This window comes from Danio rerio, chromosome 13 (genome assembly GCF_049306965.1).
Source record: "Danio rerio strain Tuebingen ecotype United States chromosome 13, GRCz12tu, whole genome shotgun sequence".
Classification (NCBI taxonomy): Eukaryota; Metazoa; Chordata; class Actinopteri; order Cypriniformes; family Danionidae; genus Danio; species Danio rerio.
Window position 1 is genome coordinate 37085280 of NC_133188.1, and position 23206 is coordinate 37108485.

Sequence of the window (23206 nt, forward strand, 5' to 3'; positions counted from 1 at the left end):
ACTATGCATATATAATTAGCCAAATCTGCACAATTCTTGAGATTTTTGGGCATAACTTAATTGGTTTATGTTTAATCAACTTAAATTTGTAAAAACAACTGAGGTAACTTCGATTTGTGTTAAGACAGCATAAAGGAATTGTGTCTGATTTAAGCTAAAGTGACTCTTTACCTACAAATATTTATGTGGTTTTATTATAGTAAAAGTGTGGCAAGTAACCACAGCTTTCAGCAAAACGATTTACCATAAATACCACGTTTAAACTGTAGTCTAGTAAAAAATTGTATTGATTTGTGGTTGGTTGGTATGGTTCAACAGTAGTTTTTTAAAGAGTTTTAAGACTTTAAGGTTTGTAAATCCTAAACCATGTAAGATACTCCGACTAAAAGCTGTTTTACAATTAGTGTGTAAATCAAGGTGTGAATTATTTATTGCTAAAGTAGACATTCATTAAAAACATCTTAAAAGTCAATATTTATATTCTTTATCTTTATTTGCCTTAAGCTTATGGCATTACCCTCAGTTAGGATGCTGTTTACAGAACATAGACTACTTTTGCAAGGTTACTCCTTGGTGTGGCTGTGTTTTGTTAGGTGTGTGTGTGGTGTTACATTCATTTGCTTAGCAGTAGGTGTGGTTTCCATCTGCACATGTGGCATCGACATTTAGTAGAAAGTTTTAAATATTTATATATTATTAATATTTTATATTAAATTATTTTATAATGATTTTTATACTATAAATGAGGCTTCAAAACATCGAGCTTTTTAAAAGTCTAATACATGTCATATGCATTCCACATTAATTACTTTATTGTGTAAAGAATGAAAGTACATCAACAACTTGAATAAAAGGGCGTAAAAAAGTATAGAGTCAAGCAGATATACCTGAATTTGTTATGTCAGTTCACACCTTTTAACACGTGCTTTAAAATTAATAACCAGGTGAAATGTCCTGTCATTCCTTTAGTTTCATTGCAGTACAAACTTCAGCATAAGCCTAATATATTCTCAGATAGGTGGCAGCAATATGCATTGTGTTATCCATGCTTCATTTCCTTCTTTAAAATTGCATAATCACATGTTGCACAAGCTACAAGATAAAAGCATGATTAAAAATAAAACATAAATATCAACAAACACCTTTTAATATATTTAAATGTTCGTATAGCTGCAGGAATGACAAGAAGAAAACACTGCCAACAAATATATAATTGCTTGGATTAAGATTTACAACTGCTTCCATATGCATGGAAATAACTGGCATGACTGTAGTTTTACTGCTGACTCACATTTATCGGTCAGCCATTCGAGGTCAAGTCAACGTGGTCTATTTGCATAGTGAGTGAGAAAGTCAAAGCTGCGGTAGCACATGGTCTACAAATGTAATTGTCAAAGGAGTATTTTACCTTTTTTAATTTAAATCTTACTGAATATTGCCTAACCCTAATAGATGAACTCATGCATATGAAAATAAAATAAATATTAAATGTTACAATTGTTTCATATTTAGTAATGTTTTTAAATATTATAAATGTATTATTCACAAAACACAGTGAGAAAACAGCTCATAATTTTTTGCATTGTTTGACCTTTGCATTGTTGTATAGAGCACAGATGGAACATTATATAAGCTATAAATGACTGTATGCTAGAGTCTCAGCTGTTACTGCAGTCTTTGATGTCAGTTCAGAGTAAACAGAACTGCTGCGCTTACTTTGTCAAAAGAAGAAGAGGATAAACTGATCTGCTTATTGAAGTTATATAAAAAAAACTCTATGCTATATTTTTATTTTATTAACTTTATTTTTTTATCAATTATTTATTTTATTAAATGTTTATACTTAATTTTTATTGTTCGTTTGTGTCTATATAAAGAGAGAGTTCCCCCAAAAATTGTATTCACTATTTACAAGTGGATCCAAACCTTTGTGATATTTCTTTTCTGTTAAACGGAAAAGAAGATATTTTGAAGAATGTTAGAAACCAGTAATGGTTAGCCATTTTAACCATATTTTTCAAAATAACTGATCACGTGTTCAACAGAATAAAGAAACTCTCAGAGGTTTGAATAAATGATGACAGAATTCGTTTTGGGTGAACTGTCTCTTTAAGACCACTGCTTATGGAGTTTATTGAAGCGATACTGAGAGTACACTCATGCTAAACCACCACTCTGGTCTCAATAGACTGAGCATAGAGGACCAGAGCAGATGCCCTCCACTGACTTTAGAAAACACTGTGCAATACTTCACATAACTGAGTATAAATGTGATTCTAGTGGTAATTCTCATAATGAATTTAGCCCTTTTTGTATACTAATTATCTGTGTAGTCCTGCCCATCTTCAAATTTCATTGGTTCGAAAAACACTGTTCAAAAAATATTTAAAGGGATAATTCATAAAAAATAAAAATTTGCTGTTAATTTGCTCACCCATGAGAAGGTGTAGGGGATATTTTTTTTCGGCAGAACATTCAATCATTCATTTTCCTTTGGCTTAGCCTCTATTTTAGAGGTTTCTACAGCGGAATGAACCGCCAACTATTTCAGCATATGTTTTACACATGTGGATACCATTCCAGATGCAACCCAGTACTGGGCAACCCATACAAACTTATTCATACACAGGGAGAACATGCAAACTCGACAAAGAAATGTCATCCAGCTGGGACTCAAACCAGCAACCTTCTTGCTATGAGACGACAGTGCTAACCACTGAACGTTCATTTTCTTTTTGGCTTAGTACCTTTATTAATCTGGGGTCAACACAGCGGAATGAACCGGCAACTTATCCAGCATATGTTTTACGCAGTGAAACCCTACCAGCTGCAACCCATCACTGGAAAACATTCACATACATACACTACGGACAATTTAGCTTACCCAATTCACCTATACCACGTTTTTGGACTTGTGGGGGATACTGAAGCATCCACCTGGATGATACCCACCCAAACATGGGGAGAACAAGTCTCAGCCAATTTAATAATCCACCATAACTGAGCCTGAACAGGGTCAGATTTGTTGGTGTGTCACGGCTGCAATGAAATAGATAAACCCATGAATCAGTGCACTTTAGGCATGATATGGGCATGCTTTTTCTCTAAGTCACCCAAGTGATAGAATTTGTTTTTATAAACATGTATTTTAAATGTGGGTCAAGATAGGCCAAACTTACATATCAATTATTAACATCTGGGCCAAATACTACATTTTACATCTGGCACAAGTATTGTGCCAAACCAGGGCCATGTTTGTCCCACATGCTGTATGTCAGTGTCGGATGAATGCCTGCTGTGCCAGATTTATGCTATTGGTATAATTGGGTGAACTGTCCAAAAAATCTCAACATTTTCATATTGTCTTACTGTCAACTTCACTGTTCTGTTCATTTCAAGATCTAGTTTCTTCCACACCACATGAATATAAATGTTAAACTATAAATCAACTCAAATAATTTTTAATTTATAAGTTAACTGCCAAAATAACCCTGTTGCTATATCCATAAATTTTACCTGAGGCTAAAATACACTTGAATATTTACAGTGCTTTTTTCAATGCTTTACCAAACATCAGTGAGGTGGGGGGACCCGTTCTACCCTTGTGTCTCCTGTTTTGCAGGTAAAGTTATTTGACACAGGACAAGACACTCTGACCCAGAATTCTGACATGTGATTGGGCAATCCAGAGACAATATTGAAACTCTGTAGGAAAGTAGGTCCGTAAAATGATTTTTAGATTGTGGTTGAAAAGAAACTAGGACAGAAGTATATAAAGATTTAATGGCATTGTAAGACCATAATGAAAGTCTTGTATGACTGCAAAGAGGGTGGAATTGTATTGGATGACCCATTTAACGTCTTATATTTCTGCCTCAGCTGCTCAACGTTGTATTGTGTATGTAAGGGAGAATATATATGCAGCCTAAATACAGTATGCACCTCCTTTCAGGGCCCCAATCATACTCTTGAGAACTATTTTGAAAACAGACTCACAATACGACACTGTTTATATGTCTACTAACAAGATAAATTAATATATAGAAATAGATTTTCTATTGAAATCATATTATAACATGTTGACAGCTGTCTGACACAAAAAAGTGAAACTGCAACACAAGTTACCAGTCAAGGGTCATTATACTAAAATATTTAAACACTAAATGTGATTATTGATCTTAACCAAGTACTCCAAACTGGCTTTTAGCTTAATTATCTGTACATTGTATCCATTCAGGTATGGATGTAAACACTTTGTGTTTGGTTAGCAAAGCCAGTCTGACAGTTTAAAATTTGAACATTAATTAAAAATATGCTCAGACCAGCTGAAACTTAAAACTTGACCAGTCACCAGCCTGGTTTAAGCTGGAGTTGACATTTTGGCTGGGCTCCTACGCTGGTCAAGCTGGTTTTAGCTGGTCATCTTCCAGCTTGACCAGCTAAGACCAGACTGGAAATGGCCAAAACCCCTCTACAACCAGGCTGGTCCACCAGCTAAAACCAGCCAACCATCATAGGCTGGTTAAAGCAGTTTTTTTCCAGTAGGGATGGCTAACAAATTTCTATTCTAGCATGTTCAACATTGTGCTAACACATGAATTAGCATGTTGATATATTTTAACTCATGCCCAATATTTAATCATGTTTCATATCACGTACCTGTTTAGCATGTTGCTGTGGGTTTCTATAGAAGCTAATTTTAAAAGGCTGGTTTACAAAAATCACAACTCTGCTTTGCTTTAAACGTCATTGAACAATTGAAAGGTCTAGAAGATTCAAGTGGGATACACAGTTTAAAAGTTTGTCACAGAAGAAGATGACAGCTTAAACAGGAATTTAGTAGGCTACATGGCTTTGTCAAGCCAGCATAATTATGCTATAAACACAATAGAAATGGTGGATTGTAAAATGTGGTCACTGGACTGCCTGCAGATATACAGTAGATGAGGAACTTTACACTTATGTACAATTCAAATGCAAAACCACAACATTTCCACCTCAACTGCTGACCGACATGAACCATATCTATTGTGTGGTTTGGAAGAGCTGACCCACATCCTGGCTGCAATGACAACATTTAACTAACCTGTATGAGAATCCAGCTTTGCTCGTCATAGATTTAACACATAAAGCTTACTAATATTATTATTTTGTCAGAACATGATATTTCACATTTATGGATGGGACCGTCATGATGAGTCACAGGATGTCCAATACATCACTTTACCGCTATGATGAGCTTAATGGATAAAACAGACCTGCTGTTACAAAACTCAAGAAGTCAAGATGTCAAAATTACTGAGGACAATCTCTTCTTTATAATCAAACTCACCAACTGCCATTTACCAATGCCACAGCAACATGTGGTAGAAAATTGTTTCCTCGTGAGACAAATAGGCAACCTTCATTTACGGACAAACATTTAATTATTATTATTATGTCTGTGGGAAAATTTAATCAGCAACAAACAGGGCCGAGAGGTCCAAGTTCGAAGCCTGACGGAAATATAATCAAATAACAGAGAAGTAACCTCTTCCTCTTCTCATCGTCAACAAAATAAAAAAAGGAAAAAAATGCAATGAGCTCTACAAGTCCAAACGTGGAAAGCAAGTCCTGTTTAAATACAAGGAAGAAGGAAGACACTGGGGAAAATCATCAATCAATATGCTTTTAGCTAAAGGCAATGAGGAAGTCAGCGCAGTTGATGTGTCTGTTCATCCCTATAAATGATTTCAATCTCTGTGTGGGAATCTATAAAATATCATAAACCATGATGTATAAGCAAGGAACTACTGCATCTTTTTAGCTGCAAGTGTCTCTAAAACTATCTCAGCTATGATGTACGATATTTACAATTTCTGGCAAGAAGCAACTAAACTGGCATGTCATCGACATACATGAGCACTGCCACCTTCTGGAGAGAACATGCTCAAATCTCAAAGAATGAATGAGATTATATGAGAGTGTCTGTAACCATTCAAACTGCATTTCAGGCCAAACACTCCACTTATTACAAAAAGCAGACAGTAAATGAGCCACAAAATGGGAAAACAGGGAATATTTATTTTCATTTATTGCAAGCTTTCATAAAAATAAGGGTAATCCATACGAAAATGACGTCCCATCTTTTCAGTCATTTATAAAATTTATCTTCGCTGAGTTGCACGTGATTGCAATAGTGCTTTACAAAACATAATCTCCATAATCAGAACAGCAGTTACATATTTTTGTGGCACTCCACAAAACCAAACTTAACACATATTTTGGTCCACTGAACTTAAATGTAGCAAGTCTTAGAGTTTTAGTAACAACATTTAGCGGAGTAAAAAATACATTTGAATAAGGAACGCTGATTTATATCCAATAGAAAAGGTGTCGAAAGTATCAAATTGAACTTGAGTTTTCAGAAAAGGATGAGTTCTGTGGAAACGTAGCTTAATTGAGGAAAACAGTTTCTTGCATACACATAAATGGAAGCACCATCTTATTCATTACTGTGTAAACCATAAACAATATGATGAACTATTACTACTGATACTCACTTATTTACCTCATTTCACACACAACAACTGGGGACATCAGTCAGTCCTTTTCATTTAAAGTAAAAGGAAGTGTAATTTGGCAAAAAATGTGATCGTAAATTAACGTCAGCATTCTCTTGAAACGTACATTTGTGTGCAGCAATCTGTAATGCAGAGTAATGCATTCGGACGAATCTCAAATCAACAAAAAAATATTAGGAGGAAAGATATCTGAAGCATTACATTTCACATAACACTTCTGATATACTGCTCTGTTTCTCATCACAGGTCAAGTTTTGTTTAATAGTTTATGATTAGTACGCATCAGCTTTCCAGTGTGCCAGAAAAAAGGCAGATTAATCACATTTAAAGGTACAAAACTGCAGTCAAAACAGCAGAAAAATCACTGAAATGATCCACTTGTTGTCATAGTGGTACTTTATGTGTCTGCATAATCTCAGATAGAATATATCAGCTAATATTTGCATAACTTGGAATATGTAAAAAACGGCGGCTAATGCAGGGATTTAACAACTCATAAGTGAACATATTAGAGAGCTTTCAGGTTGTAATCACTGCATTAATTTCATGAGATGGTACTGGCAGTGAAAAAGAACATAAGCAGGAAAAAACGAGGCAAAGTGTAAACACTGCAGTTGCTCTTTTTCATGTTTTAAAGTGGTTAGTGAACCACGTTAGGGATAACTGAAGTAGGTGCATTTAGGTTTCACTCTAATGGGCAGGTAACAATGCTAGGAGCTCACGATGGTGCAGCGACGTCATCATCGTGTGGGTCAGTTGCTTTTCAGCAGCTCAATGCTGCCCTGCAGAGTGGACATGCTGTTCTGTAGTGAGAGAACAGAAGAGACACAAAATCTTGATTTTCTAAGTTGACCACGATTACTACAAAATAATTAATTTTTAAAGTAATTTTGAAAAAACTTAAATCATGTTTTCGACTTATTTTAATATACATTTCACTTTCGTTGGAATGTAAATATGTTAAACTGTCATAAATGTATTTTATTATTAATAGTACACTATTATTATTATTAATTTTTGCATAGGTGTACATTTGAAGTCAGAATTATTAGCCCCCCTTTTCTTTTCTTTTTTTTATTATATTTCCCAAATGATGTTGAACAGAGCAAGGAAATTTTCACAGTATGTCTGATAATATTTTTTCTTCCGGAGAAAGTCTTTTATTGTTTTATTTTGACTAGAATAAAAGCAGTTTTAAATTAAAAAAAAAAAAAAAACATTTTAGGGACAAAATTATTAGCCTCTTTTAGATATATATTTTTTCAATAGTCACAGAACAAACCATCGTTATACAATAACTTGCCTAATTACCCTAACCTGCCTAGTTAACCTAATTACCCTTGTTAAGCCTTTAAATGTCACTTTAATGTGTATAGAAGCGTCTAGAAATATCTAACAAAATATTAATTACTGTCATCAAGGCAAAGATAAAATAAATCAGTTATTAGAAATTAGTAAATTAGAAAACTATTATGTTTAAGAAATGTGTTGAAAAAAATCTCTCCGTTAAACAGAAATTGGGGAAAAAATAAATGGGGATAATACTTCAGGGGGGCTATTCATTCTGACTTCAACTGTATATATTTGTATAGCTCTGTTGGGATAGGATGGGTGTTCTTTGATTGGTGTTTGGTTGCTAATACAGTATATATGTATTGTTTCTTAATATTTTGAAAATTTTTGTTGAAATATTTTATGATCAGTAAAATGTTAAAAGTTTTTTTTAATGATGTCTCTAACACAAAGCAAGGCTGCAATTATTTGATTAAACATTTAGCATATTTTGTGTATATTAATATTTAAAATGACGTTTCTATTTGCAAATATTTTAAAATATGTCATTTATTCCTGTACAAAAGCAGAAATTTAGTATCATTACTCCAGTTTTTTTGTCAGATGGTCCTTTGGGAACCATTCTTAGGAATTGATTTTGTGCTCCAGAACAATTTCTTATGATAACTCTTGAAAATAACTCTGCGAATCAATACTTTAAAACTATGATAGATTTTTTTTCTTTGACATATAGAATGTTGTGCTTTTAATCAGCAATGATGAGTTTAATACAGCATTGCTGAAAAAAGCATTTGTGACCAATAACTTTTGTTTAACACGCATATATTTAAATATTGAGAATCAAACTAGGGACATATCAGGAAATCACCCAAATTTTAACTTCTCTAATAATACCAGATTTTTCCATGGAGACTTGATACATGTGACAAATCATCATCCTCACCTTGGCATGTTTTATTTCCAGCTCAGTCATCTCGATCAGGTTCTTACGAAAGGCTACTACACGTCTTGCCTTGAAGCTGGTGAGCTCTACAAAAATAATAAATGAGAGCAAGTTACTTACGGAAAAAAGTTAGGATTTTTTATACTGTGCTTAACCCTGGGTTAACAAAATTATAAATAACCAGATAGATAATTGTTTCTCACTTGTAATTTAGAAGAAAGGTTAGACCTGGGGTTATTATTGCATCATCTTTGCAATGTTAAAGCAGATTGCGGTGTGAACCATGCAGTGTTATAATGTTACAGCCCAATTGTGCTCATATTCACATGTTTCATACAATAAAGAGAAACACCACAGGTCTTAAACACTTTTGAGGGGGGCAATTGGGTGGTTACATTTATAATCTGCAAAGATAGTAAATGTAAAATATTCTAATGCACAATAATAAAGTACTCAATTATATGTGTCTTTGTCCTAGCCATAATACTAGCATTATATATTGGAGTATAAGGACATACAAGGAAAGTTTAGAAACGAAAGTGTGAAACTGAATATTAAACAATAACCACAGGTAATATACAAGAAATTTGAAAAATGAACCCTGATGACAGAATCTCCTTTAGTTTAAAATAACACACAGTTATCTGAAAAGCTATAAAAAAAAACATGTATTTTTTGTATTGTAGTATTTTTTGTATTTATTGTATTAGCTCTCCAACAGTCTCATTTAACAGTTCTCTGCAATGAATCACTTTGCTAAGCACAACAGTGATGGTTTATAAACTACCCCTTGGAGAATTCATACCTACAATCTTTTGGCTTCCAGCCCTGTCTACATTAACTCTTCATATACTATTAACTTCAACCCTCACAGAAATTCATCAAGGTTATTTGACAGTCAAATAAAATAATAAAGATTTTAAATGCACAACACACCTTTCTTGCCAGATTCTGAAAGCCTATCAAACTTCTGAAGACACTGCTTCTGGTTCTCCTCAGCCTGTGGGACATCTTTTCCTTTTAGACGTGCCTTGTCGAGAGCTTTATTGGAATTCTCGTAATCTGCAAGTGCCCGTGCACGTCTATACAACAGGTCCTGGGGAATGGAATGCATAATTGCTCAACATATAATCAGGTTAAATCAAAGTGTTGTTAGTGAACAATGACCCAAGGTGGCCAGCCAAAGGCAAATACTCTTTATGCAGTGACAGATAGGCTACTGTATAAAATAATTGGATTAAAAATAGATTCTGTTGCTGTAGGGACCAATAATGTGCACTTTAAGAACTTAAAGGCATTAAAGGCACAGTTTACCCAAAAATCAATCAGCCCACCCTCCAATTATTTCCAATCTTTCTTTCTTCTGTTGAACACAAAAGTATATTTTGAATAATTTTGGAAACTAATAGCCAACATTCCTCAAAATATCTCATTTGTTCAGCAATTATTTAAAAGATTTGGAAGAGTAAACGATTTATTTTGAGTGAACTATCTGTTTATAAGCATGCTTGTCTGATGGACTGACATAAAAAATAGATGGCTAGTAAAACTGGGAGGCTCTCTGCAAATGTCTGGTATGCAAAAAAATCCCACAATGAACTCTTTCTGGAAAAAAACACTGTAAAACGTAATATCTAATGCACTTAGTTGACTTATACAATCTAATGCATGTTACATTATCACATTACATGGCCTCTGTACAAAAACAAAGAGTGAAATATTTACCTTAGCAGCTTGGATGTCTCTTGTGTAGTATCTCAACAATTCTGTCAGCTTGAGCTCCTGATCTGATGCCACCCTGTCCTCGACTTTCTGCAAAACACACACATACCTCATCATCACATTTCTTAAGACCTTATGAAGATGGTGACAGTTGGTTTGTATGTAACTCCTACATAGATACTCACTCTAAGCTTTTCAAATACTTCAACACATTTTTCCAAGTGCCTGGAAAAGAGAAAGAAAATGAAAAATTAGGCAGTAAAAGAGCAAATTCTTACATCTTCAAATTTAAACTGTCACAATCCACAAAAACATTTGAAGATATTTCAAAAGACTTCTCAATATACTTTTAAAATTCCCCAAAATACTGTCATTTCTAACTGAAAATAATACAATTTGATGAAGAAAGTTAAAAAAGTAACTATAAAATATATTTAAACTGAACCTCGATCACACAAAGCTGTTTTGTTTTCTGTATAATTCAACATTTTTGCTTCACTTAAATGCTGTTTTCACTGTAAAATATATGAAATATAATACATTTCTCACTTTTTAAAGGCAGAGTTGTTGTCAGCTGCAACACTGTTCAGAGCCCCGGAAATGTGGTTATAATCATCAGCAACATCTTAGAAAAGAAAAAGAAAATAAAAGTCAGTATTAACCAATAAATGATAAGCATCCAGCCGATTGCTTCATGGTCTCACTTTTGTGTGAACGGGTCATTTTCTCAGCCTTAGCTGTGGAATCTTTGATTTTATTAGAGTAATCCAGCAGAAAAGTCTTCTCCTGTTCAAAGAACTCATCAACCTCCTGCAAAATAAAGTTTAAACTTGTGTTTTATGACATGAGATGATTTTAAAAACACCCCAAAGAGAGCTGCATGATGCACTAACCTTGACCCCTGAGATGAGGACCTCATCAGCGGTCTTCACCATGTTCTTAAAGAAACCACCAAACATTTCCTTGGCATTTTTCCGCCTCACGCTGAGCTAAAGCCCAAATGAGAAGAGGATTACAGAGTCACGCACAATATGAACCAATCAGAATGCAGAAGTATAGTGTGTGCTCTTTATCACCACTGGCTCAGATCCAAAAAGGTCACTTGTCTTTGTTATCAGCATAACAGACACTTATCTGAATAATACAAGACTTACAGATTAAGGCTTAGTTTTAAAGTTTTTTTAAGCAATAGTCCAGTCATGAATCTTTTTTTTTTTACGCTGAACTAAGCAGGAAGTGGTTCTCTGAGTAAAATATGCCCTCCCTCTTTATCTTCTGCAGTCATCCTCCAACCTCTCTCCATTTGTATTTAAACTGCCAACATTGCAGCTTCGCAGGAAATAAGCAATGCCAACAGTCCCTCTCACTGTCTCTCTGTTTCCTGGTCTGAGAAGAATAGGCCTGGCTTGGACAAAGCAGAATACTCACATCCTGGTCATATTCCAGGAATATGTGGAAGTTTCTATCCTTGCTGAAGCTGGGATGGGAGGAAAGTCGCTGAAGAAACACTTCATGAACCTGCACAGTCTTCTTAAAAACAGCAAGATATTCCCTAAAATAACACACAGGCTTTATTAAACACATTTAAATGCTATTAATGTGCAAAAATAACTATTTTTTTATTAATTTGTTTATTACAGAGTTAGACTCACGCCTCAAGTTCCTGCTTCATTTTGGCATATTCCTCCTTTGTCATGCTTGACTCCCCTTCTCCCAGCTTATGCATCTTCTCTCGGGGACCCTCAAAGTCAGGTTTTGGTGGGGCAGGAGGGATCTGAGAAATATTGGAAGAGAGAAAAGAGGAAAGCACTGAAAATGCAAAACCATTCAATTCAATATAAGACTACTTGGCTATTCCAATTCTCTACAATGCAGGCTGAGGATCAGCAGAGACACTTGGTGGTTTGATCATTGGCAGACACTTGCATTGTGTTCCTGATGATGAGCTTTTATAAATCTAGACAATAGGAATATGGTTTTTAAGCTTACAATGAGGCCAGCATATTCCTCAGTCTCCACAATTGCATCATGGAGCCAGATGAAATCTTCATGCTGTCGTGGCACAGAAAAGTCCGGCTTCTGAAAGGAACTAAGTGTGGTCTGAGGGGAAGTGAAGAGCAAATAGAGAATATGACTCAAGGACATAATGCCTGTCAAAAACTAGTCATTAGATATACAAGTGATGAGTTTAGGCATGGGCCGGTATAAAGTTTCTGTATGATAACCTTGGATAAAAATATGATGGTTTCACAGTATTGTGATTACTGCTCTTTTTAAGAGGTTTTTTGTCTGAGTAAAAAAAAATAACAATCATTTTCCCCTTTGAACACAATATATTTAATTTTGAGAAACATTTATAATATTTTGGAGCAGTAAACATGTCAGACTTAATAATTTAAATGAGTCATTAACTTCTGCTGTACTCATTAGTTTCTAAAACACAGATTTCATTACAATTTAAAACAGCATCTTTGGGGATCTTTTTTTTTGCTGGAGATGCTGTTGTCCTAAAAAAAGTAAATAAAAAATCCTACACATACTATAGAAATAGTATAGCAGAAAATTTTAGGGGATTTAAAACATTGACTTTTCCAAACTATGGTATACTTTGAGAACGGTTATCATCCCATGCCTAGATGAGTTATTTGAATATCATTAAATATGAGGTTGAGGTTGGCTCACCTTGGTGTGGACGGTAAATTTGACTTTGTCCCTTTCACAGAGGGCATCAGGAATATCAATGAGGAGAGATGCATCATTGTTCAAGTCAACAGATACAGAACGTGCCTATACCAACAAAGAAATTGACAAAAACACAAGAAATTTTTATTGTTGTTGACAAATCATAAAAAACACAATAGTTATTAGTCTGCAAAGTTGGCTTTTGAGAAAAATAATAGTGAAAACATTTAAAATAAATAGTTTCAAAATGAGCCTTTCCATAACCCATACATAATTAAACTTACAAAAATGATTTTAGATACAATAGAATGCATTTTGGTCTACTTTAATGTTTTAAATCACATATGTGAAAATAAATGTCACACAAAGAAGAATGTTACATTGCCATCTGTAAGAAATGGGTTAATTTTTTTTTTCCAGTTGCGCTCAACGAACAACCAAATGAACAGAGAAAGGTCCCATGAGTTTAAGGTTAACTTCACACCTTTCTCCAAATTTTAGGAAGTAAAATAATGACCCTCAAGTATGACCAAATGAGTAGAGAAAGGTCTCATGACCTTAAGGTTAACTTTCTTCAGTTTTCAGGAGTTAGAATATTGACTCTAGATAATCATGCTGACACTCCAAACCTCAAATGTGTGCTTTGCAATCAGAATGTGCACCTTTCAAAGAAAGGGGTCTGATCCGCTCACTCTACTTTCTGCTAATAGGCCGACCTTTGGCCAGCACCCAAATTTTGACTATAAAGGTGAGAGTTTCTTGCTGAAACACCGGAAGCTCAGCCGTATTATAAATGCACATCGCCAGGCATTCTCAGACACACTTGTTAGTTTACCAATGTGACTGAAACAGACTCCCCCCAGTCTTTGAAGAGGAAAATGATGGCACCTCTCTGAGGTTGTATAGAATTTTATCAAATTGCTTGGGGTTACATTATCTGTCTTTTATTCATGTAATCCTTTTTACTCATCTTTATTTCGCATTATAAGCCTTTTAAGCAATTTTGTTGTATTTCGGTTACTGATGGCCATGAGTATGATTCATGATTATTCAATATTATTGTGATAATTGATATCAGCTGCGTGTACCAGCAATAAACACTTCAGTCTCCACTTCGCTTCCTAATCTGCAACTGCCTCTCTGGATATACCACTAACTGTACTCAAAAAAATAAAATAAAAAAAAATTACTAATGCTTTCCTTCTTAGACTTTACAGACCTGAAACTTGCCTATAGCACTTATTCATTGTTGCTCTTATAGTTGTGTAAATTGCTTCCTTGTCCTCATTTGTAAGTCGCTTTGGATAAAAGCGTCTGCTTAATGACTAAATGTAAATGTAAACAGTAGTATTGGATGGTGTATGGACTGTTATTGGTGCGTTCTCTTGTCGAGTAGCATCACACTTGTCTTACTTGCATAAACATAAACCAGAGTAAAACCTTTTTGGTATGCTGAAACATTTTACATCCTAAAATTTGGGGCATACAAAAACAACATCCAGTGTAACAGATTACCATGACCTGTACTTTCTAAATATTTAAAAACTCTAGGTAATCACATTTTATTGTGTTTTAAGTAGCTAAATCACTTTCAATAACTAAACATTTTCAAAGATAGTCAAATCATAAAGGTTTAAATTACAACTAATTAGCATTTTGAAGCTGCACTGTAATGCTTAAGTCTTAATAAGCAATCGTTTCAAGATTTTAAATATAACTGAAAATAAGTTTTGAAATATAAACTTTTGTTTATACTGAACGACATTTTACTGGGTATCTTCTTTATTTTCTGGTGAAAATGCAAGATTTTGTTTTTGCAGTATATATTTACATTACTCTGCTGTCTATGCTATGCAAATTGAGCCCATGGATCATAATCTGATACCAAATCTGTCATCTGGAGGAACTTCCCCAAATCATTGTAACAAAAAAAAAAAAAAGAGTCTTTGTCAAATACACCGTTCTACCAAATAAACTTGAATTATTGACTAATTAAATGCAAATACTAACGTAGTAGTTACCAAAATCACTCCAACATGTTTACAATGAGTTCTTGATAGAGTTTAAGCCAGGAAGAGCGAAAAGCACATGATTATTAGCTAAGGTTACTCACTAAAAGTGCAAAGCGGAGCTGGGCGGTTATTAGGCAGCCTAGCAAGTGTTTCAAAATTCTACGTTTTATCCCTGTAATTGAAAGATATGACAACACTCACCTTCTCCTTATCGCTGTCCTCTGAAATAGACGTCATGTTCAGGAGATATTTCGCTTATTTTATCGGCTCTGGGTTGTACATTAAACTGCACTTTTAACTTTCCAGCAGCAAGCTCGTTCCTCACTTTCCTCCCTCTCGCCTGTCACTGTGGACATCCGGCTCGAATATTTTTTTTCTGCCATCATGTCAAAATAAAAGTCTTGTAACAAATGTCGCTTTCACGTTTTACTCTTTTAATCAATTAATCGCTAAAAGATTTACTAAAACATACCACACACCCAGTTTACAAAACTGTAAAATATTTAATGAAACGTTGCTTGTAAGAATTTTGATGTAAATGGGTCACAGGTTTTCCATAGATATTGATTGTTTTCACCGCCAGATAGCAGTAACCGTTTGAAAGACATCGATAAAGTTCAATATAGTTGGTTTACGGCTTTGTTGCTTTAGATAGTCAATAAACAGATATACAATAGTTATATAGTAAACGTGTACTTTGTGTAAAAGTAAAATAAACTGTGCGGCTTATATCAAATTTTGCAATGTGGGAAATGTAGTTTTTGTAAAAGAATTCAACGTTGTTTTGATGAAATTTGAACTACAGTTCCCATAATTCCCCAGTATATCCAGTTCAATCTGCGCTACGTTTGAATGTGGCATGTAGCAACATCATGCCTGCTGATCCGCACTATAACTTTTTGGTTTGTTTATTTTAATTTACATGTCCATTATTTTATTTTTCAAAGCATGCGAAACCATATTTAAACATCATAACAGTCACAGCACGTGAACACAAAGAACTGTTAATACGATGCAGGTAACGTTATTGAGGCAGTTGGCACAATACAAGTGTGTGAGATCAATAGGTTTCACCCCTGGTCGGTTCTCGAGGGTGGACAACTTTTCAACAAGCTGTCAATGGCGAGCACGCAAAAAGGTCAGTCAGTACAGCACAGTGGACACGGAGCGCTACTCATCCCTGGTTCGTGCGGTGTTGACAAAAACCAGCTCACAGACTCCTGAAAGCATCGAGGATGAAGACTCTAAGCTGTTTGGACCAATAATAAGATCCAAACCTCATTCTCAGCAGCCCAGAGAACCTAAAATCCTGCATCCACTATTAAATGAGGCCAAAGGTCTGTCAGAGTATGTCCCAGGACCTTTGGCTCATATACCATTAGAGAGGGACTCTAATAAGACACTTATACCCAGTGTCACCCGCATCCTCCAGCAGACGATGCCACCTGAACAGGCCTTTTACCTGGAGAGGTGGAGGAGAAGGATGATTGCTGAACTTGGAGAGGAAGGCTTTAAAGAATACAGCTTGAGTAAGGACTACTGTTTACTTTGATTAGACTACATTTTAAACAAATCAGACCTCCTCATTTAACCGTGTATTTTCTTTTAGACATTTTCAGACAAGGAAAGCTGTTTCATGCTGCTATTGAGAACACTTTCACTCAGGAAACTGTCTCTAAGGAGGACACTGAGTGTCCAGCAGAGGTGTCCGGATATATGGAGAGTGTTTCTCATGTGTTGACTGATATATCAGGAGTGAGAGCTATTGAAAGTGCTGTACATCATTCAGCATTACAGTATCTGGGCATTGTAGATTGTGTTGCCCAATACAGGTGAGATTCTTCTGTTATGCTTTTTTAAATTGACCATTTTCATAAGGTGTATTATTAAATCAAGTGCATAGTTTGCTCTTGACATTAGTGCAGACCTATGAACCCACTCTTAAAATAATTCATTAAGGTAAATTAAGGAATAGTATAATGTTTAAGGAATGTTTAATAAGTTACAAAGAGTTAATAAAGACTTGCGTTTCTTTTATATATGTCTCATACATCAGTATTAATAAAAGGTAGATCGAGCACAGATTGCAGTTTTACTGACAAATAGGTTCAACCGAAATTTGATATGCTGGCTAACTCTGAGAGATTAGAAGAACTGACAGGAATCATATTATTTATACTTTGACATTTAGCAGTTTATTGTGCAGTTGGTTTTCAGACTATATTACTTACAGACTATATCAGCCTGCTATAAAGTTAGCTTGTGCGTCAAAGCGGTGGGAAAAACACTAGCATTAATGTTACCATTATTTTGATGGACAGTATTATTCGGTAGTGAACTTGAGTTTATGTGACTTGCACCTTTTTTTTTTTTTGCTGCCATAATCCTCACTTGCGTGTCACTCCCCTTACACACCCCTTATTCTTGCACAGTAAAATTCCCCCTGTGCTATTTTTGAGCTGTTACATCTGAATACAGCTACAGCCTCTCACATGACAGCAGAGAAAGGCTCAGCCATGTTCATATGTGTTTTGGGGGCGGTAGGACTCAAGTAGATGATGTGATTTACATGTCCAGGTTAATGGTTGAATTTAATTATTGGTGGGGACACGTCCCCTTCGTCCATGCTACGCCCCTGTATTAAACTGATTTATTGTCTCCCAACACAAGCAACTTCTACATTAATATTCAAACACTGTAGTTGAAGCAGAGACATGAAAGAATTTGGTTAATGTTTTCTGTGAACGCTTGTTTTCTACATTTATAAAGCATAAAGACTTGTCCTCGAACATCTACTCCATCTCAAGACTGTAAAACATTGTTTAAAAGCCTCTGGAGCTTTGGATTTGGTAATAGACAACTGGTTTTGACATTTGACAGATGACATTTGGTCATCTGACCAATCAGAGATGGATAAGCCATCAGAAAGGGGGCGTTTAGAAAGTGCCGATCCATAACAAAAGACGTTTCAGACATTGGGAAAAGGTGATACTGCAGTGTATATTATGCAAAAATCCAAGTAATTTTTGAAAAGAATAAATCTATGGACCCTTTTCACATTTCCGGGTATCTCAGTAGTGGAAGTCATCATAGTTGGGTAAACTTAGAGCGCAGTGAATAGAAGAGTACAACAAATAATATTTTTACAATTCTATTTGCTGAAATAATGAAATAAAAATTTCACAATAGTGTCTTCAAGACTTTCAGAAAAAGTGTGAGATTAATAACAGGAGAGAGTGGGAGAGAACACATCAAATTTACTGTCCTGTCCCACAGACACTGCATTACAAACGCCTCGCACCAGCTGTGATTTTTTTTTTTTGTAATTTGATGCAAAGATGATTTAGTACATAAATTCATATAAATGGTCATACATTTTTCCAAAATCAAAATAATAAAAACTTTCAAGGATTTAACATGCTGATGACCATTTAACACAAAAGTCTTATGAAAAGAGTCCATTGTAGAAGACCTTAAATAATTAGCAACTTTTCAAATAGCATAGCAGGGGCATTTCAGTGGATTTTCATTTTTTGCATATTTTGACATTTAATAATAATTTCTTTGCTATATCGGTCACATTGAAATTTACCCTAAAACAAAAGCTTATGTGCTTTCAAACAGAGGTTCATTGTGTGTCATTGACTGGAAGACCTCAGAGAAGCCGAAGCCTCTACTTCACAATACTTATGACAATCCATTACAAGTAGCTGCATACACTGGTGCCTTGAACAGTGACAACAACTACAGCTACCAGGTAAGCATTACTTTTACTCTGGTTATCATTAAAACCAAAAAATACTTTTGCATAGAGTGGTGTCAGAAACGCGATTTAAAGAAATTAGTCAAAATAATCTTAGATTGTGTAGAATTAAAGGGTTATATTGCATTTTGCAATACAATAAAATATGAAAAATGTTCATGTTAATACCCAGTGTAAACGTGTTGTTTGACTATATGTGTGATTCATCTTATTTCTTGATATAAACAGCATGTTTATTCTTTCAGTTGTACTGTTCAAGTTATCCTATTAAACTATATATATCATGTTGTTTCTGTGCAGGTAGATAATGGCTTAATTGTGGTAGCCTACAAAGACGGTTCACCTGCACATGCTCACTTTCTGAACTCCAAGCAAATTAAGCAATTCTGGGAGAAATGGCTTCTTCGACTAGAAGAGTTTGCAGAAAAATAAAACCCCTTTGACTAGCATAACAATTCTAGATAATGCTACACAATGTGTAGTTCAACTGTAAATGTTTTTCATTTGATACAAAGAATAAACATTTGTGTTTTACACATTTTATTCTTAAATTACTTTTGTTGTTGACAGCGGCCTTTTTAAAAGTTTCACATCGGAAAGCATTCACATAACCATATAGCGCAGTGGTTCTCAAACTGTGGTACGTGTACCACTAGTGGTACGCAGGCTTCCTTCTAGTGGTACGCAGAGAAATGAAATATGTCATGTACATGCTACACACATTTCAAAATTTATTAAAAATGATGTATATAATATGCCATAAATGACATATAGCCTATATTTCTGAGGTAATCTGCCACTTTTTTTTTAACTGTGCAGAGTTGTAGCTGCTTTACTGGGCCTACTACGCTACTGTATTTCAATACTGCTCTTTTTGGTGGTACTTGGAGAGACAATTCTTTTCTGAGGTGGTACTTGATGAAAAAAGTTCGAGAACCACTGATATAGCGCATTTCTTAATTAAAATTAAACTATTTAATTAAGTTGCTCTTATGGAAATCTAATTATAAATCATTGAAGACATACCAGGCTGCTCTGAAATCTGGTTCCTCTGTGAAACCCAGGCTTGTGAAGAGCCTGTAGGACAACTGGTTCTCTTCTTCTGTGAAACAGTACACTGGACAACCCTGAGAGTGAAGTTTCTTGGACATAACAGTGACCAGTGCTTTTGCATAGCCTTTTCCTCTGTGTTCAGGAAGCGTGTACAGAATTCCCAGTGCACAGGAAACATATGTTAATAACCATGCCACTGGTTGATCATCTGAGTCCAGGACACAACAAGATGGGAAGTTTGCAATCATATTTTTAATCATCACTTTGCTATCTTCACAGCCAAACTTCCAGTTACTGTTGACTAGTTCAAGATGAGACTCATTGAGGGAGGAAATCTTCAGTGATAAACTGCCAGAAAAAGAAAAGACACTTTAGTTTAACCTGTCATCTTTCTCACACTTGTTATCCTTGGCAGTCAAAAGGTACATCAAATAATATAAGTGATATTCCAAGATGATGAAAATTGTATGATTAAAGTTAAGAAATGTCAATTCAACCTTCATAATTTAGCTAAAAAGAATGATAAATTGAGTAATGCAATTCATGTTAATGCCCAAGACTACTTATTCTTATTTTTCTTGTAGCAAGTTTTACAAATGTTTTATCTCGATGAACTGAAAAAGATTTTAGACAGAAGTCCAACACCGAGCCAATAGCAAACATAAATTTTGATGAATGAAGACCTGTAATATGTAATGTTTCAGTTATGGTGCTTGTGCTAAGTGACATATTACAGCATTATAGGCTTATATAACTTAAACTATGTCCTGTCATAAAATGGTCTAAAGTGTGGCATTAATGATTATAGTTGATATACAGTAACCAGCGGTGGAAAGAGCACTAAAAAATTATACTCAAGTGAAAGTATCACTACTTGCCTAAAAATGTAGTGTAAGAAGAGTAAAAGAATCTGTTGTAAATATTACTCAAAGTAGGAGTAAAAGACTTTTTAAAAGTACTCATGAGCAGTGAGTATTATACTGTAAAAAGCTGATGCGTTTACATGTAATTTGTGCATGTGTGTGTAAGTGTGACATTCTGTAGTTCGTCTAGTTATTTCCCAGCAGGGACACAATCATTAGACGTTAATGTTAGGTTAGATTTACGTTGTGATGTCAGGTGACCAAAATTTATTCTATGTTTAATGTCTAATCGTTGCCTTGGAATTATAGGGTTCTATCTGCACTCCAAATGAATCTGAGATATTGAGTTTCAAAGTTTTGCATTCCATATAGCAAACAATATGTGTGTAACAGTTCTCTTTCATACATTAACATGACAGAGGCCCTAAATGTACTTTAAATAAACCTAAATGTTGCTGTTTTGATGAGCACCCAAAGAGCACCGACCATACATTTGAGCTTACCCCAGAGCACTTTTTGTTTGTTTTTTCTGATAAATTTTTTATTTGTAAATTACTTGTATATTACTTGCTTATCAACATTCTCTTACATTTGCAGATTGGGGTAAAACAAACAGGGTAAATGCAGATAGAAGCTTCTAATGCTAAAAAGTCATTTTACGCTTGCAATTATAAGGTTCTACATGGCAGATCATTAATTGAAGTATTACTTAAACAAAAAACATCACAATGTCAATAAGTTGTCATTTAATAAGAATATGTATATATCTAAATATTCACAAAAATGTCAGCTAGAGCCTTATAATTCTAAGGTGATAATGTCTTATGTCTAGCCAGCATCTAAGGACAACATTATTTTGATGTCCAATAATGACATCAAATGACGTACATGTTTGGTCGATTTTAGGTTATGAGAAAATGACCAAAATCCAACGTCGAGCCAGCATCTTAAGCCAACATCATATTGACGTCAGATACTGACATTGATTCATCAGGTATGGCAACCAAAATCCAACATCTGATAGAAGTCACAGTGGTAACGTCTACACAACGTCAAGCCTCCAAACAGTTTGCTGCATTCGCCCATGTCTTGAGGTAGTTCACTATAATGTGATTTACTTTCTTTGTGCGATTTGATTGGACAGGAATCGCAGGACTGATTTTTCCAATCCCCATGACAAGAAAAACTAAAGTAGTGACTGCAGGTTGAAGGAAAGTAGTGGAGTAAAAGAACAGATTATGCACTAAAAATGTACTTGAGAGGGTAAAAGTACACATTTTTAAAACTACTTAGTAAATTACAATTCCTGGGTAAAACTACTCAATTACAGTCATTTGAGAATTTGCAATTAGTTACTTTACACCACTGACAGTAACTCACCTATCAAACGCTGGAAGTTTTGATAGATCTTGTAGGACCAACATGTGGCACACTGCCTCTTTCTTCACAGGTACACCTCTGTTTTCTGCCACAACTTCCATAATTTTCTCATGCTTAAGCTCAGCAGCTTGAAACAAAGTTTAAAGTTAAAAAGGTGTTTAAAGATGTTCAGTGGTTCATACTGATTTGAAATCAGACAAGGCATATGCAAGTACCCAAACAAATGAACTTCTTCCAGTCAATGACATCTCTCTGTGCCAGCAGGTCTCTAAGGTAATCATCGTTTTTGGAGAAAACAGTCATGTCTTTGAAAGAATCTCCTTTCTGTAGGAAAAATGAGAAATTGATTGTTCAAATTATCTTTAACTGTACTTAAATACTGCAAATTATTCTTCCCAATGTTCTCAATACCTCACGATATTCTGGTTTAATGAGTAAAACTCTGAACTCTGGCCACTGGTCAACAAGCACGATAACAGGATCAGCTCTCTGCCCTGTTCTGTTCCGCAGCACAATGGATCCATATGCCTTTATGTATACAGGACAGATGAATTATACATTGGACACAACACAACGGCAGGCTTACTAATGTCTGCAGAGCACTGTAATGACTGTTTCTTCAACACGGACAGTAAATCGTGTTTCTGCAAGCGGCACTATTATTTCAAAATGAACTACTTTTATTAAAGGCTTTCAAACCTGCAGCGACTGTGGGAAGTAGTTTTTAAGGTCTACTTCCAGGTTCTTCAGATCCTCTGTTGTCAGCTGACGCATTACGAGGTTTCTCTGCTCATGTGCTTCGCTTGGTGTCTGCTGTCTGTGTTGCGTGCACCGCATTAAATAAACCCCTCTCTCTCTCTCACACACACACAGACACACAAAAATGACACTGCACGGGGCAGGCAGGAAAGCGAGGTTGTGGTTTGGAAAAG

General features: G+C 35.1%; 3 protein-coding genes across 3 annotated transcripts; 1 reads left to right on the forward strand and 2 right to left on the reverse strand.

The window, feature by feature from the left end:
* Positions 1-6055: 6055 nt before the first annotated feature.
* Positions 6056-15515, reverse strand: snx5 (sorting nexin 5). Its single transcript, NM_214769.1, is given in 13 exon segments — positions 6056-7366; positions 8800-8885; positions 9736-9895; positions 10525-10611; positions 10707-10746; positions 11071-11146; positions 11226-11331; positions 11415-11510; positions 11950-12073; positions 12174-12295; positions 12511-12621; positions 13204-13308; positions 15417-15515. Coding segments are annotated over 13 exon segments (1200 nt in total). The 5' UTR covers positions 15453-15515; the 3' UTR covers positions 6056-7315.
* A 557-nt stretch (positions 15516-16072) lies between these two features.
* Positions 16073-19516, forward strand: mgme1 (mitochondrial genome maintenance exonuclease 1). Its single transcript, NM_001008640.1, is given in 4 exon segments — positions 16073-16744; positions 16825-17047; positions 18840-18972; positions 19279-19516. Coding segments are annotated over 4 exon segments (1005 nt in total). The 5' UTR covers positions 16073-16227; the 3' UTR covers positions 19411-19516.
* si:dkey-76k16.6 lies at positions 19502-23146 on the reverse strand. Its single transcript, NM_001327775.1, has 5 exons — positions 22974-23146; positions 22686-22802; positions 22490-22598; positions 22275-22401; positions 19502-20379 (listed from the first exon to the last, which is right to left on the reverse strand). The coding sequence occupies exons 1-5, from the start codon at positions 23109-23111 to the stop codon at positions 19983-19985; spliced, it is 888 nt and encodes a 295-aa protein (NP_001314704.1). The 5' UTR covers positions 23112-23146; the 3' UTR covers positions 19502-19982.
* Between the last annotated feature and the right edge of the window lie 60 nt (positions 23147-23206).

Excerpts from the sequence above, each read along its gene's own strand:
- si:dkey-76k16.6 (NM_001327775.1), bottom strand. The coding sequence starts at position 23,111 with ATGCGGTGCACGCAACACAGACAGCAGACACCAAGCGAAGCACATGAG. Across the intron at positions 22,803-22,973 it reads ACTTCCCACAGTCGCTGCAG|GCATATGGATCCATTGTGCT; the intron begins GTTTGAAAGCCT and ends GTATACATAAAG. Across the intron at positions 22,402-22,489 it reads GAAGAAGTTCATTTGTTTGG|CTGCTGAGCTTAAGCATGAG; the intron begins GTACTTGCATAT and ends CTTTGTTTCAAG.